The sequence below is a fragment of the Hypanus sabinus genome, chromosome 5 (assembly GCF_030144855.1).
Source record: "Hypanus sabinus isolate sHypSab1 chromosome 5, sHypSab1.hap1, whole genome shotgun sequence".
In the NCBI taxonomy this organism is placed as follows: Eukaryota; Metazoa; Chordata; class Chondrichthyes; order Myliobatiformes; family Dasyatidae; genus Hypanus; species Hypanus sabinus.
In genome coordinates, this window is record NC_082710.1 from 30,415,591 (window position 1) to 30,429,400 (window position 13,810).

General features: G+C 38.7%; 1 protein-coding gene across 1 annotated transcript in view; it reads left to right on the forward strand.

Annotated features, from left to right (window-relative positions):
* The window catches only part of prdm6 (PR domain containing 6), a 196,082-nt gene that overhangs the window by 127,283 nt on the left and 54,989 nt on the right, over positions 1-13,810 (forward strand). Inside the window, exon 4 of the mRNA XM_059969658.1 lies at positions 4,879-5,003. Coding sequence (XP_059825641.1) covers positions 4,879-5,003 — 125 coding nt within the window. The remainder of the gene's footprint in view (positions 1-4,878; positions 5,004-13,810) is intronic.

A 13,810-nucleotide genomic window follows, 5' to 3' on the forward strand; every position in this document is an offset into this window, starting at 1 on the left:
ATACACAGAACAATGTGGACACTCCAGTGCACGGTTAAGGGAGTATTACACTGTTGGAGGGGTCAGGTTTTGTACGAGGCATTAAATTAAGGGGCACAGGTAGCACTGAAGAGCACTCAACATTATTTTAAAGATAACATGTCCAACGTTTATGTTCCTTCAACATCTTTGTAAATAAATATTCTTTTTTGTGATCACTGCAATTTGTGGGAGCTTTCTATGTGCAAATTGTCCGCTGCATTTTCTGCTACTTTATAATGTCTACATCTCAAATGTGTGTCACTAACTAGGATTCTTTAGGACATCTCAAAGAGGATGAAAGAGATGCCAAATAAATACAAGGTTTTTACTTCCTTTCTGGGATTATTGAATTCCTTGCTAGTAATGGTTCAGTGAGCACTGATTATCTCCAGCACTTCAACATCAGGTCGTTCCAAGTATCTGTGTGTGAAAGGGAGAGACAGTGTGTTAAACCTGGAGAAAGAAAGGGGCCATCATGGCTGAATCCTTCAATCAGGAATGATTGGTTGATTACCTTTGTAGTTGGAAATACACCCAGCTTCGGCTCCTTTTCAGTCTCTGTCAATGAACTGATGATAGCGCAGAGTGGTGTCTGAACTTGGGAATCTTGCCTTTTCCTGGGCTATTCCTGGAATTGTTAAAACGCTTCAATATTACTTTGGGCCCTTGTGGAGTTACTCAGAAGATACCTTCATCTGCAACAGTTCAGTTTCTGATGAAATAAATAAGAACAAATATTTGTTGTTTGGAAGCTCTACATTTGGTTAATTTGGGTAAAGGAAATGGGTACAGGTATGGCCAATAAGAATACAGAAAATTTAAAGAATTGTGTGTAAACAGCTATCCCTTGTGATAGGCAGCTGGTTTAAATTCCATATGTTTTGATTAGTGATGTCTTAATGGAGTCCACTTCAAAGAGTTTTTAAGGTTGATTGATGACTGAGGCCACCCCATCCCCAATACTCTTTTTTTTTAAATTTTGTGCTGACAATAATGTTCATTGGCATGAGTTCTGCTACAACAGAGAGAGGACATCATGCAGTTATCTTTATGAGTCATCCAAACACAATACCAAATACATGTCAGGAAAGGAAATATTAGCTGAGAGGAAAAAATGTCTTTGATGTACTTAAATACACAATGATTTGTGCAGGGCCTGCAACTGTTGCCACTCATAAGAAATAGTGTATGCTTATGGTTTTGCAGTCTTTCTAAGATCCTTCGAGACCACCCATTGCTTTAAAACAGTCCTGCCCTTTCAAAAGAAACTGTACATTTATATCTTTGCAGATCTTTGATCAGTTCTACAAAGTTTATTTTGCACAAAGTCAAATGGAAAGATGAAATGATCAAATATAGTCTGTAGCATGCCACCGGATACTTAGCATGCCTAGTACGGGCTTCGACTGTATCAGTGGAACCGTGGGAAGATTATTAAAGTTTCACAGATCTCTGCAAAGGGAGGAATCGACCATGGTATAGCTTTTGTCAGATATTCATAGAAAGATCTAAAGCACTTTGCTTAGCTAGCAGTGCTTCAAACAGGATTGCAAAATGCTCAGTAAAAATAACACAGATGGAATTTTCGCAGCTGCAAGTGAAAACTTAAGATTCTTCTGTTTGTTTATATTGATCTTTACAATCCTGTTGCCAAGAGCCACTTGGCAACGACAAAATACATTGACAAGTGCACATCTGACTGTTAACGAACATGTGCTGATGGATTCTCTGTTGCCAGTGGAGTTAAACAAGGAATAAACTGCTTTGGCACAAGCAAATTTTTGTGATGTGAATTGGACAAGAGGGGTGTTACACATTTCTTTCAGCCAAATATGGCTACAACACACATCTTAAAAGTTGTTCTTTTTTTTCAAACTTCTCTCTGATTGTCAAATTGAAAGAGTTTTCCAGTATACTTTCCAACAGCAAACTGTGCCAAATGGACCCAGAAGGTGCCATGTTTGATTTGTGATCTGTGCTAAGCTTACTGATCTCAGAGTGCTGGCTGTAAGGATGTTATGATTAGCCTCAGAAATCCTACATATTAGTAATGGGAAGATAAGCCTAAGAAATCTACAAACCTTTAGCAGGCACACAAATGAGGTCAGCGTAATTTCTGCCCATTAATTTTCCATTCCACTAATCCAATCCAGAATTCTAGGAAGCGGATGACTACAGTAATCATGTGGGAAACTTGCGGATATAATAGTGCACAGAAATATCACCCAAGACCCAACTCAGAACTGAATGCCAGGACTTCAATGTTGTAATGCCTTCAACAACCTTCCTTTTCTGTAAGCGAGAGGCTTTCATGAGATCCCATAAGCTAGGTTGTGTTCCACAAGCAGATCCCAAATGTCTGTCAGCATCTTGAATGAGGCAGGTATAAAAGCATTTTCCTCAGGGACCTTTGAACTTCTGAGAAACTATGAAGCTAAGTTCAAAGTTCAACATCAGATTGAAGCTCTACCGCACCACCATACCAGTAAAACCAAACCCCAGTCAAAATTTATATTATTTCATCATTTGAGTCCTTTTAACTGACAATCTACAAGGTTCTGAAATCACAATGCTTTTTTTTCTCAGCAATATTTTTTTAAAATCAAGAAAGCATCGTAGAAAGGAGGCTTGTGCAGTACATAAAAAACCGTAAATGTACAATTCACACCTATGAAAGAGATGCACCCATAGTACAATCACGCTTTGGTTCCCCCCCCCCCCCCCCCGACGTACCCCTCCCAATTCCCAACTCCAAGCCATCATTGCATTAGCAAAAAGGGTTAAACAGAATCTTTATCCGCACAGAGCTGCATTGGTATAGAGAGGATGTCCTTTCCTAACACATACACTCTTGTATGTTTACACGTCTGAGTTTGTAGAATTTTACTGGAGAATGCTGAAAGTCAGGGAGTTCTGTGCAGAGGAAAGGAAGAAGGGATGAACCTTTAGTTTGGCTGGGAATTCTGAAAATATTCAAGAAAGGGTCCCCACACCTTTTGGAACTTTATGTCCAAATTGAGAGTTGAATAATGTATCTTCTCAAGTTATAGACTGGACATGATGTATCTAAGCCACTCAGCATGGGTGCAAGGGGCAGCATCCCTCCACCTGAGCAAGACTGCGTGCCTGGCCAAAAGAGAGGCAAAAGACAGTATGCGGCGTTTGGTCGGACTTAGGTGCTTGTCCCTTTCTCCAGAGGTGCCGTAAACAGCAATCAAAGGGTTAGGTTCCAGGCTGTAATTAAGTATTTGGGATAGAGTTTGGAAAACATCTTTCCACTATTTTTCCAAGCTAGGGCAATCACAGTGCTTTTAAAGGCATCTCCACTGGCAATGCATATGGGACTGTATATTCTAAAGGAGTGGATGAAGCGCAACAGGGGAAGTTTGCAATGAGAAAAGATTCCTTTTGTAAGACTGTTACGCAGCAGACCACTAGGAAATGGGCAAAATCAGCAGGGGGTAACACTTGGCTTTTAATTTCTCTCTGCTAGTGGAAATTGTCATGTTGCACTGCAGCTTCAAGGTTCGAAGGTCGAATTTAATGTCAGAGAAATGTATACAATATACAGCCTGAAATGCTTTTTCTCGCAACCATCCATAAAAACAGAGAAGTGTCCCAAAGAATAAAGGACAGTTAAATGTGAGAACCCCTTTTCAATAGAATTAGATTTACAGCTTCCCTGTTTTATTTTATTTGAGAAATCAGCATTAGCCCTAGTGTTAAATGGTGCACCCTAGCCATCAGGTTTTACCATCACACTGCACCATCAGGACTTCTTAGAGAACAGGATTTTAAACAATCAACATTTCATTATTCTGTGCGATCATTTCTTTTAAACTTGTTTACAGTGAGAGGGAAATTTTATTGTTCTGAGTGGGACAGATATTCCTTTTGCATTTAGTAAAATGCAAAATGAAATTCGTGTGAAACTCCAGCATGTCTTAACTTTCTTTAGGTCTTCTACAAAACCAGTGCAACATTTTCTTGACTGTATCAAGGCTTTTTCAAAGTGGGATTACTGTATTTGTGACAATTTGTAAAACTAAGTATTTCGCTTTGTTATTAGGTAGAGCAGTATAGTAAAGTCACTTATGAAGAGTTCTGTTGCTCGGCAATTAGACTGAATCTACTGTATAAACAGTTAAAACAATTGGAAATCAGTCAAGGGTTTGACTACTATAAATCTGTAAGACCATAGGAGATAGGAGAAGCATTAGGCCATTCAGCTCATTGATTCTGCTCTCCCATTTGTTCATGGCTGGTTTATTATCCCTCTAAATCTCATTCTACTGCCTTATCCCTGTATCCTCTGATGCCCTTACTAATCAAGAGCCTATCAAACTAAGCTGTAAGTATACCCAGTGAGATAACTTCCACAGCCCTCTGTGGCAATGAATTCCACAGATACACCACCCCCGGCTATATTTTAAATTAATTACAAATCACAAATAAATGTCTTTAAAACTACATACATCATATGTGTCATTTTTTTGTAATACATTCTTGAGAAAAAAGATTATACAGCTTTTTAAGTGTTTCACCAATCTGCTTTTGTGGGCATTTTATGATTCCTATGCTTGGCTGACATGGTATCAGATGACATGTAATCTAAATTTCAGCCTCCATGAACGAGATTTTGTTTCAACCTCACATTATTTTGGAGGTGGCCAAATACATCCAAAATGATCTGGCTGACAAGCTGTATTCTCCCATTTTAATATTGACAGGGACACTAATGTTATGTGCCATGGAAATCAGATGCTATTCCAAAAAAAATATAGTACAGGACTTATGAACTACCAAGGCTGAGAGCAGTGCCTGTATTTTGCCAATACCTCTCATCTTCTGTTTTAGGTCCTGCATATTCTACAGAGCATGTGATGATATCCCGAGAGGAGTGGAACTTCTGGTCTGGTACAACGATAGCTATACATCATTCTTTGGGATCCCTTTTCAGTGCATTGCACAAGATGACAATTGTAAGCATTTCTTTCAGTGCCTTTAAACTAGTTTTAAGACAGAATGGCCTTTTAAGTCATACTTGATTTGCTAACAAACTTTCTGTGAGAAATACTTGTGTTTAACTGGTGAATCCTGGATGATCTTTGCCAAATGAGATTTTCTTTTCCATCAAATGGGCAAAAGCTGCAGAATCATAGCCGTGTCTGCTGCCCTTTCTTGAAAGCTGCATGTCATTCTGATTTGACTTTCCTGACTGAAAAAATATATATTTTTAAACTGTGATGGTGACACCAAAGTTATAAAGTAGCTCTGTGGCTGTGCAAGTAATTTCACTTAAATATTTGCTGATCTCCATTATGACTGTTTTTTTCAGATTTTCCTAGTTATGCATTGGAGAACGAAATCAAAGCAATACGTGACCTGCTGATAAGCAAGTGACCTGATGTGCATGATTAATCAGTATTGCACCAACTGAAAAATAATTAGCCAGGCTAGAAAGAACAAGTTGGTTGTGGGGCAACAATTGTTTGTAAGAAGATAATTTGTTAGAAAAACTTTATTAAAGCAGATTGACTTCTGGGCAAATGGTTGAATTTCCTGTTACATGAAAGAAGTTATGCTTACTGTTTAGTTGTAGTTTAATGCTGCCTTTTTACCATTTCATATTATCATCAACCGAGGACTTATGTTGATGTGATTCCTAAGAATTAGTGTCAAGTTGTAATTATTCTGTGTTAACTGCCAACATTCAAGTTAATCATTTTTATTTGCAACAGTCCTCAGATATTAAGCCATTAAAAAAGAAATTACTGCATTTTAACAGAAATACTTGAGACATTAACACTGATGCTGCTGACACCAGTAAAGTATTTATCTTTACACTGGAAGCACTGGCTCAACTTGTAATTGATACTTTATTTAATATAATCACCAGTAATATTACATTGAAGGAATATGAATCACCAGGATTAATTCCATTAACAGCATTACAGTATTGCAAACATTTACTTCATTTACTAAGAATGCATTTTAAATAATTACTGTATCTCTCTGTCTGAAGAACATACAATATGTGCAGTGGTGCTTCAGAAACGTTATTACTGTCAAAGTAAAAACAAAAATTACAATTAAATCTATGTGAGATTATGTGTGATGTCATGAAATTATGATTGTGCAGATAATTTCATTGTACATTTTTGGTTATTATTTTAGGCTATGGATTAGATGCTTTTTAAAATCTTTTCCAGAAAACTGGATTAGTGTAGATTAGTCATGTTCAAGGTTCAGATATGATGACTTCTTTGAGCTATAAATATTGTTGTTCAATGACAATTCACGGCCAAATCCAGAACAGTAACTTGTTTTTGACTGAAGCTTTAATAAAATCCCCTTTCTGCTTCTTTCATTTTCCTCAGCCCTATAGTTTTAGTCTAAAATTGAGCTCCAACCAAGAAACAATGAGATTATCTGTCCACTGTGACTTCATACTGATTTTGCTGCAGAACATTTTTAGTTATCGACAAACCAATCCATGATAAGTAACATGAGACGAACCACAACTGTAATGAAATCATCCCAGATAAATAACTTTACATTATTACATACAAATTCTATGTTTGAAGTTGTAATCTGTATGAGACAGCACTAGAATCATATCCAACAGATACACATCAATACTGGAGATATTGTTAGGATGGAAACATTAACACACTTTGTTTTGAAATAACTATCCTTTTCATTCTTGTGATAAGGAGAAAACATCTGATCTTCAAATACTATATAAACATTTAGAGACTGAGTGTAACAAATTATATTCATCAATGTTAAATACTAAGTAAACATTTAAAATTATAATTTTGATAGGGTTAAGAGTAATCCCAATTTGTGCATATTTTATGTGAACATTGGAGTGTGGTTACTTTGCTACCAATTTGCAGCCTCCAGCAAGTTTCTGCCACAGGCTGGGGGTTGCGGAGGGGCTGGTGGGAATCAGAAATCTTCCAGTGAGCGTAGAGATGGTATGCACTGATTGTTATTATGAGTGTCAAGGAGCAGATGAAGTTTTAATGGGGAATGAAAGAAAAACAAAAACAGTGGGAAATCTGTGGTGGGTGAAGTAGCATATGTAGAGAGAGAAAAAGAGAGTTAATGTTTTGAGTCAATCAAAGCTGGGAAAGGTTGAAAATGAGGAAAATTGAAAAGAAGTGATGCAGGGAACAAAAGAAAGACCGTGATTGGGTTGAGACCAAGTGAGATTGTTGGGTGATGGTACTGGGTGAGATAAATTGGTAACAAAAGGTGATGAATATAAAGAGAGGAATGAAGAAAACAAGACAATGTCAGAACTGTGAATTTCAGAAGCTGGAAATCTGAAATAAAACAGCAATACCCAGTAAGCCTGTAAGCGTTAATAGAGAGATGAATGGAGTTAACATTACAAGTTGATGATCTTTCACCAGAACTGATTGTCAAATACAAAATTAACTCCAGTGTTCTCTCTCTGCAGATGTTGCTTCACTTCCTGAGTCTTCCAGAAATGTCTATTTTATTTTGGATTTTCAGCACCTGCATTGGCTTGTTTCTCTCAGTTTCCTCTCCCTGTGTGTTCAATCATGTTCCTCTGTTATTTTCTCTACCAAACAGACTACTGTAAACAGAGCTTAACCAACATCTCTCGACTGGCAATACCACCATTTGCGTCATTCAGTCTCTCTTGGCTTCCTGCATCAAAGGCATCCTTTTGCTCTCACACCAACCCCTCCCCATATAAAACATGCTTGATTTCAAATTTTTCCTAGCTTGGATGAAGTGTCAACTTGAATTGTTAACTGTGTTTTGCTCCATAGATGCTGACTGATTTGCTGAGAGTTAACTACAGTCTCTGGTTTTACACCAGACAAAACTGATATACATCTGTCTTACCCACACACCTTTCCTCTTGCAGATAACTAAGATATGCAAGCTGGCCTGGCCGTAGAGGGACTGTAGGAACATAGTGATGATGAATACTGTCATGTCATTTCACACTCAGCTACCAGCTCAGATAATGTGCTTATCTGAGAGGATAGCAAAGAGGCAGGACCTTTACACACTGGGACTCTAAACACAATTAACCTTCAGCTGACGCTGGGTTAGGACAGCACAAGCATTAGAATGCAACATCTCTTGCAGAGGACTCGGATAAAGGTTTCAATGAAACAGTCCACAAAAGCTTTTTTATGTACACCATGAAATGCTTGGTGCATTTGAGATGGCAGCCAGAAAACCATGAATCAATGTCATTGCAAATGGAAGAGTACAGCTGCAGCTTTGTATTGGACTTTTCACACTGACCAAAACTTTTAACAGTCCTTTCAGCTTTGAGGTGGTGGGCACTTCTTTCGTGTACTTTACCCAATGATGATCTGATGTCCAAGCGCTGACGTTTCTGCTTCCTTGACGAATAACTAGCTTCCATCAGAATGGAAGTTCTCCACTCAAAGCATTGAAGGCTCTCAGGCAACGTTGGCAGAATGCTTTTGGGTTCAAAGAGCCCTGTGGGGTATTTTTACACTTGTGTAATCTATTGCCCAGGTTACGAGGTTTATTGAGATGCAACCATGGGTTTGATTGAAAATCCATGAAGTTCAAACTTAGTTCTCCCTTTTGGATATACAGCGTTCAATACTCTTGTCATTTTACTGGTCAATGGTCTTTCTATGGCTCATAATTACCCAGCTGGGATGTCTGCCATTCAGAAATAGATGGTGTAGACTTTAGAGTGTCTTCTAGGGCAAGAGCTGCTGGTGATCATTCTCCAAGACCTTGTGTTGTTTTTCCCACTTAAGGTCAGGAGCTATTGAACAGCAAAAGGGTAGCTCTGCTTGGTAACACTATATCCACTCACAGAATGGCACCAGAGAACAATGTGACCATTGACGACTTCTTGCAAACAGTCACTGCTTCTTTTTCTTCATTCGAATATGATTCTACTGCTAAGCCGCGTGCGATTGGAACCTGTGATTTACATTTTGATGGTGTGGTTTTTTTTTGTGCTGATTGAGCGATCTGGCACTTTGCTGTCTCCAAGGGAGTTTAGTGAGGTTCAGAGTTCATCCTGGAGGCCTGGAAGCCTAGAGACAGGGTGTGAGCCCTTGATCGACTCCATTGCTTTTCTCTGATTCCACAAGGATAAGAGCGGATGATGGGCAGGTGTTCGGCGCCATCTGCCCGTATTTGACTGGTCTTCCTCTCCCTCTCACTAGATGCTGTTGGATGAAAGTGCAGGAATCTTGGGATCCCCGTTGCAAGGATTGATTGGCAAGGCTCTGGACTCATTTCGGGGACTTTAAGGTTCATGTTTCATGTGTTTCTGGGTTCTGGTTACTCTTACTTTTGCTGTTTTTGAGAGGTTTGATTGGGGTGGCCCTGCAGCCAGCAATGGGCTAACGATGCAGTGCAGAAACAAACTATAATGAATGCAGCTAAGCTCCCAGTTTGAGGTTTGATGCTCTATGTGTTCTTCGCTCTCGTTGCACAGTTTGTTCTTTTTTGCACTTTGGTTATTTGATGTTTTCTTGAATAGGTTTCATGATTTTTTTTGTTTTGTAGCTGACTGTATGAGAACAAATCTCAGAGTTGTATTCTGTATACATACTTTGATAATAAATGTACTTTGACTTTGAGAATACAGGCAGTAAGACAACACCACAAGGTGAGGGAAAAACATCCTAGATCTTTGTTCTTGCCCTATGGTACTTAGCAAGAGAGAAACTGATTTAGCGTTAGCTGTCACACAAAGAGTTTGTGGACACTCAACTAAATGTATCATTTGAGGAACACCCTACTTTACATTTCTTCTCATAGCCTCTCCATCCTTGCTGACATCAATCCCTAATATATCCATTGACAGTTAGTGACATAAAGCCTAGCTGTCATGCTCCATCTTCAGCTGACCTACCTCTTTAATGGAGCTCTGTCACAAAAAAGCAGCATCCATCTTCACGGACCCCCACCATCCAGGCCATGCTGTCCTCTCACTGCTGCCATTTGGAAGGAGGCACAGGAGCCTTAAGTCCCACACTACCAGGTTCAGGAACAGTTATTACCCTTTAACCATCAAGCTCCTGAACCAGCATGGATAACTTCATTCACCTCAATACTGAACTGATTCCACAACCAATGGACTCTACAACTCATGTTTTCAGTATTATCCATATATCTATTTTTTAATATTAGTTCTCTTTTGTATTTGTGCTGTTTGTTCTCTTTGGTTGTCTGTCAGTCTTTGTGTGTAGTTTTGCGTTGATTCTATTGTACTTTTTATTCTACTGTGAATGCGTATAAGAATATGAATCTCAGGGTAGTATATGGTGACAATACATAGTTTGATAATAACTTTACATTGAACTTTGAACTTCTTTGTTATTCAATTCCCCTGTTTCCACTCCTGTGTTTGTAACTTCAATGGAAGACATTTCTCCTTTGGAAAAAGAATGGAAACAGTGAAAATTAAAGCCAAATTTTTAGGATTAGTCCCAGATATGATCCCAGCAGTGAAGACTGGCTACAAGGCTCCTGTTATCATGCTAGGAATCTTTCAGCCAATCTTCACTGTAGGGTGCTTCATGCTGTCCATTTTTGCAAAAATTGTGGCCATATAGCTTATATTGAATAACATTGAAGATTGTCCTCTTGCCAAACTCCAGGACCACTTAATGGCATTAAGCTAGGCAAAACAAACCGCCACTGGCTGGATATGAAATTATTGAATGACTTGTCCATGCAATGTGATACAATTTCATTTATATGTTTGGTGGTGGCACTAATTTTGAAATTTGGCCAGGCAGAGACTGATGATCAATGGCTGAAGAAGGATGTTGTGTGGGACTCTTGCTGAGTGGGGAAGAGATACCAGATGCTGTTGTTGGATGTACAAGAGTTTCTCACAGCTTGAGCCATTTGGTTGCCTGTACTTTCCACTGCATCCCAGTCACCTGAGATTTCAGTGAAGATATACTGTTGAAATGGGCAGTATTGTTGATCGTGGAGAATTAAAAGAGGAGAACTACTCCCTAGCAATCCTAGGCACCTCTTGTCAAAAGCGTTTCTCAACATTATTTTTCTCAACCATCTGGCAGGTCATGATATGTGCTTTCTTTAATTTTTCCCAATTATACAATGCTACGAGAGGAAATCTCACTAATACGCCCTTGTCTGGCAGCAGCACAGAAGGCTTGAAGTCAAGACTTACATCACCAGCCCCTGTGAGCTTTTGCTATGATTAACCAGGAGAAAAAAAACTTATGAGAATTCTGACAAAAACTGATCTGGTAACAAGCCAGTATGATATAGAGGCATAAAATAATTGTGGTAAGTAGTCCTTTCAGCTGTCAGTCATGTGTGGTCAAGAGAAGAGATAAGATGAAGATTTCAACCTCATAATGCAATGACTGGCATCAAATCAGCAGATGAATGACTATATAATCTGGTGCTCTGCATACTTAGAGCGGATTTTTTTTCTGTCTATACTTAAGGCTCTCATCAATCTGGCATTTGATACAGTTTACATGTTTACATTCTTGGATAATGTTTTGGAGCTCCAACTAACCAAATCACCTCTAAACAGATGTTGGCCATACAAATTCATTAGTCAAGTGTGTCAAGGGTTGAAATTAATGTTATTTCAGCACATTTGAGCTCACCTTTGATTTTATTGGTATTGCTGACATGGCATTTAGCTAGTTGTTTAATTATTTGCACAGGTGAATTGGATTATTGTAAAAACCTCTAATTTCTGGCACAAATACAGGCTGAACTTAATTACACATTGAGCATAATGTGCATTGGGTTGAAACTGGGTGAGAGGTGTTAGTTGCAAATTTGGATTTGTCAGAACAATGTAGAATTTTATCTGTGAAGCAAGTCCATTTTTCATAAAACATCCTGATAGCTCATCTGACTGACAGGATTTTCTAAATGCGTGGTGCAAGTTTCAGAAATGATACAGGGGAGTTTTGAGCAATTATGATTGTTCGACATAGATATTGTGAATGCAGAAATGCTGACACAGACATTAATATTTATGCCTAAAACAAAACCTAGCAAGTTTTTTGATCTTTCAGTAGCTTGATGAAGAAATTGTTAATGTCCAAGCTTTTTACTCTAATGTTCTTCTGGCTTCATAGCAGAAAGGAATGGTATGCATTCAATTTGCATATAAACTAATATTTTCATTCCAGAGTTAAAAATTTTATACCTGATCCAGCATCAAAAATTCATTTCTGAAATGAACACAATAGGTTGCGGATGATTGAAATCCAGACTAACACGCCCAAAATGCTGGAGCAACTCAGCAGCTCAGGCAGCATCCATGAAAAGGAAAAAAGAACTGATGTTACAGGTTGAGACCTGGCCTGATGAAACCTGAAATGCTGACTCTTTTTTTTCCCATAGATGCTGCCTGACCTGCTGAGTTCCTCCAGCATTTTGTGTGTGTTTCTGAACTGAAGGTTTTACGTTCAATGAGAGATCAAAAGACTGATGGAATGATTTATGTGAGCAGAATGTGTTTATGAACTAGAGAACTATGTGAAATGAAAGGTTCAGTGTGAATAATGCTCTCTTTTACTGTGGGATCCCACTGTACAGGGTTATGATAGGGTTGTGGCATCGGGGAATATAATGGCCCTTCAACCCCTGTGAAATTTGGTCACCTGAAACTGGCTGATATTTCATATGCAATAACTTCTCACAATATCTATGATAATATTATGCCTGGCTTCAATTCATTATAACTGACCTGAGTCATGTTTAAGACTGTTGATGGTAACTATTTTCAATAGGGATAAAGATTTACACAGGCCATTTTTAGTGCTGTTTAACTGCTGCCTTGTTTTTATTTTTCACTGTGTGCAGTCCTATCATCAGTTCCATATCCATGGTTGTTTCTGTGTAACTCAACAGAAAACAATTTGATTATGTTTATTTTATGAATTTGAAAGGAATATGGTCTTGGATGCTTTTGGATGTTGAACTCAAAGGCAAGAAGAGCAATTTGTCGTAGTTCATGATATTGAAGTTGACAGTGCCAACTTTGTGCTGCCTCTCCGTTTGGCAGAGTTCAGCTTCCGGCCAGCACTCTTCATTGCCTGGGTACTTCACCAAAAATAGATTTTGGCCAGCCAGTGATAAAACAAAGGGAAGCCAGTGAAGAAGGCATACCCTGAGATGATTTCACACTTATAACTACCAGCTCAGACACTGAAGGAGAGGGTATGAATGCAGATAGTATCAGCACTTGGTGAGGAACTTGGCTCCAGAGAGCTACAACACCAGGAAAGTCACTGTGCTGGAGGGGAATTGCAGAAAAGGAGAGAAGTCCAACTGGCTGATGAACAGACTCAGACTGTAAGCTCAAGTTGCTAGTATGGTAGTTAACAACTTAACGTAACAACATTAGAGGTAGGAATGGGAGGTGGACATTGGACCCTTCATGCAAGTTCTTCCTTTTGACAAGATAATTTTCTATATCCAGTCCTATTCAATTTGTCTGTCACCATATCCCTTCATATCCAGAATGATCTCAGTCTGTTAAATGCCCCTTATTGTGAGATGCTTACACAAGGGTAAGGCCTCTTAGCCAGGGGAAATGTCTTCCCTTCATCTACCCTTCATTTTATTAGGTACTCCTTGTGCATTCAGAGATATTCTTCTGCACACCACTGTTACCTTCCTGTCAGCTTGAAACATTCTGGTATTTTTCTCTTACTTCTCTCATTAACAAGGTATTTTCACTCGTAGAACTGCCACTCATTGGATTTTTGTTTTGTTTTTAGCACCATTC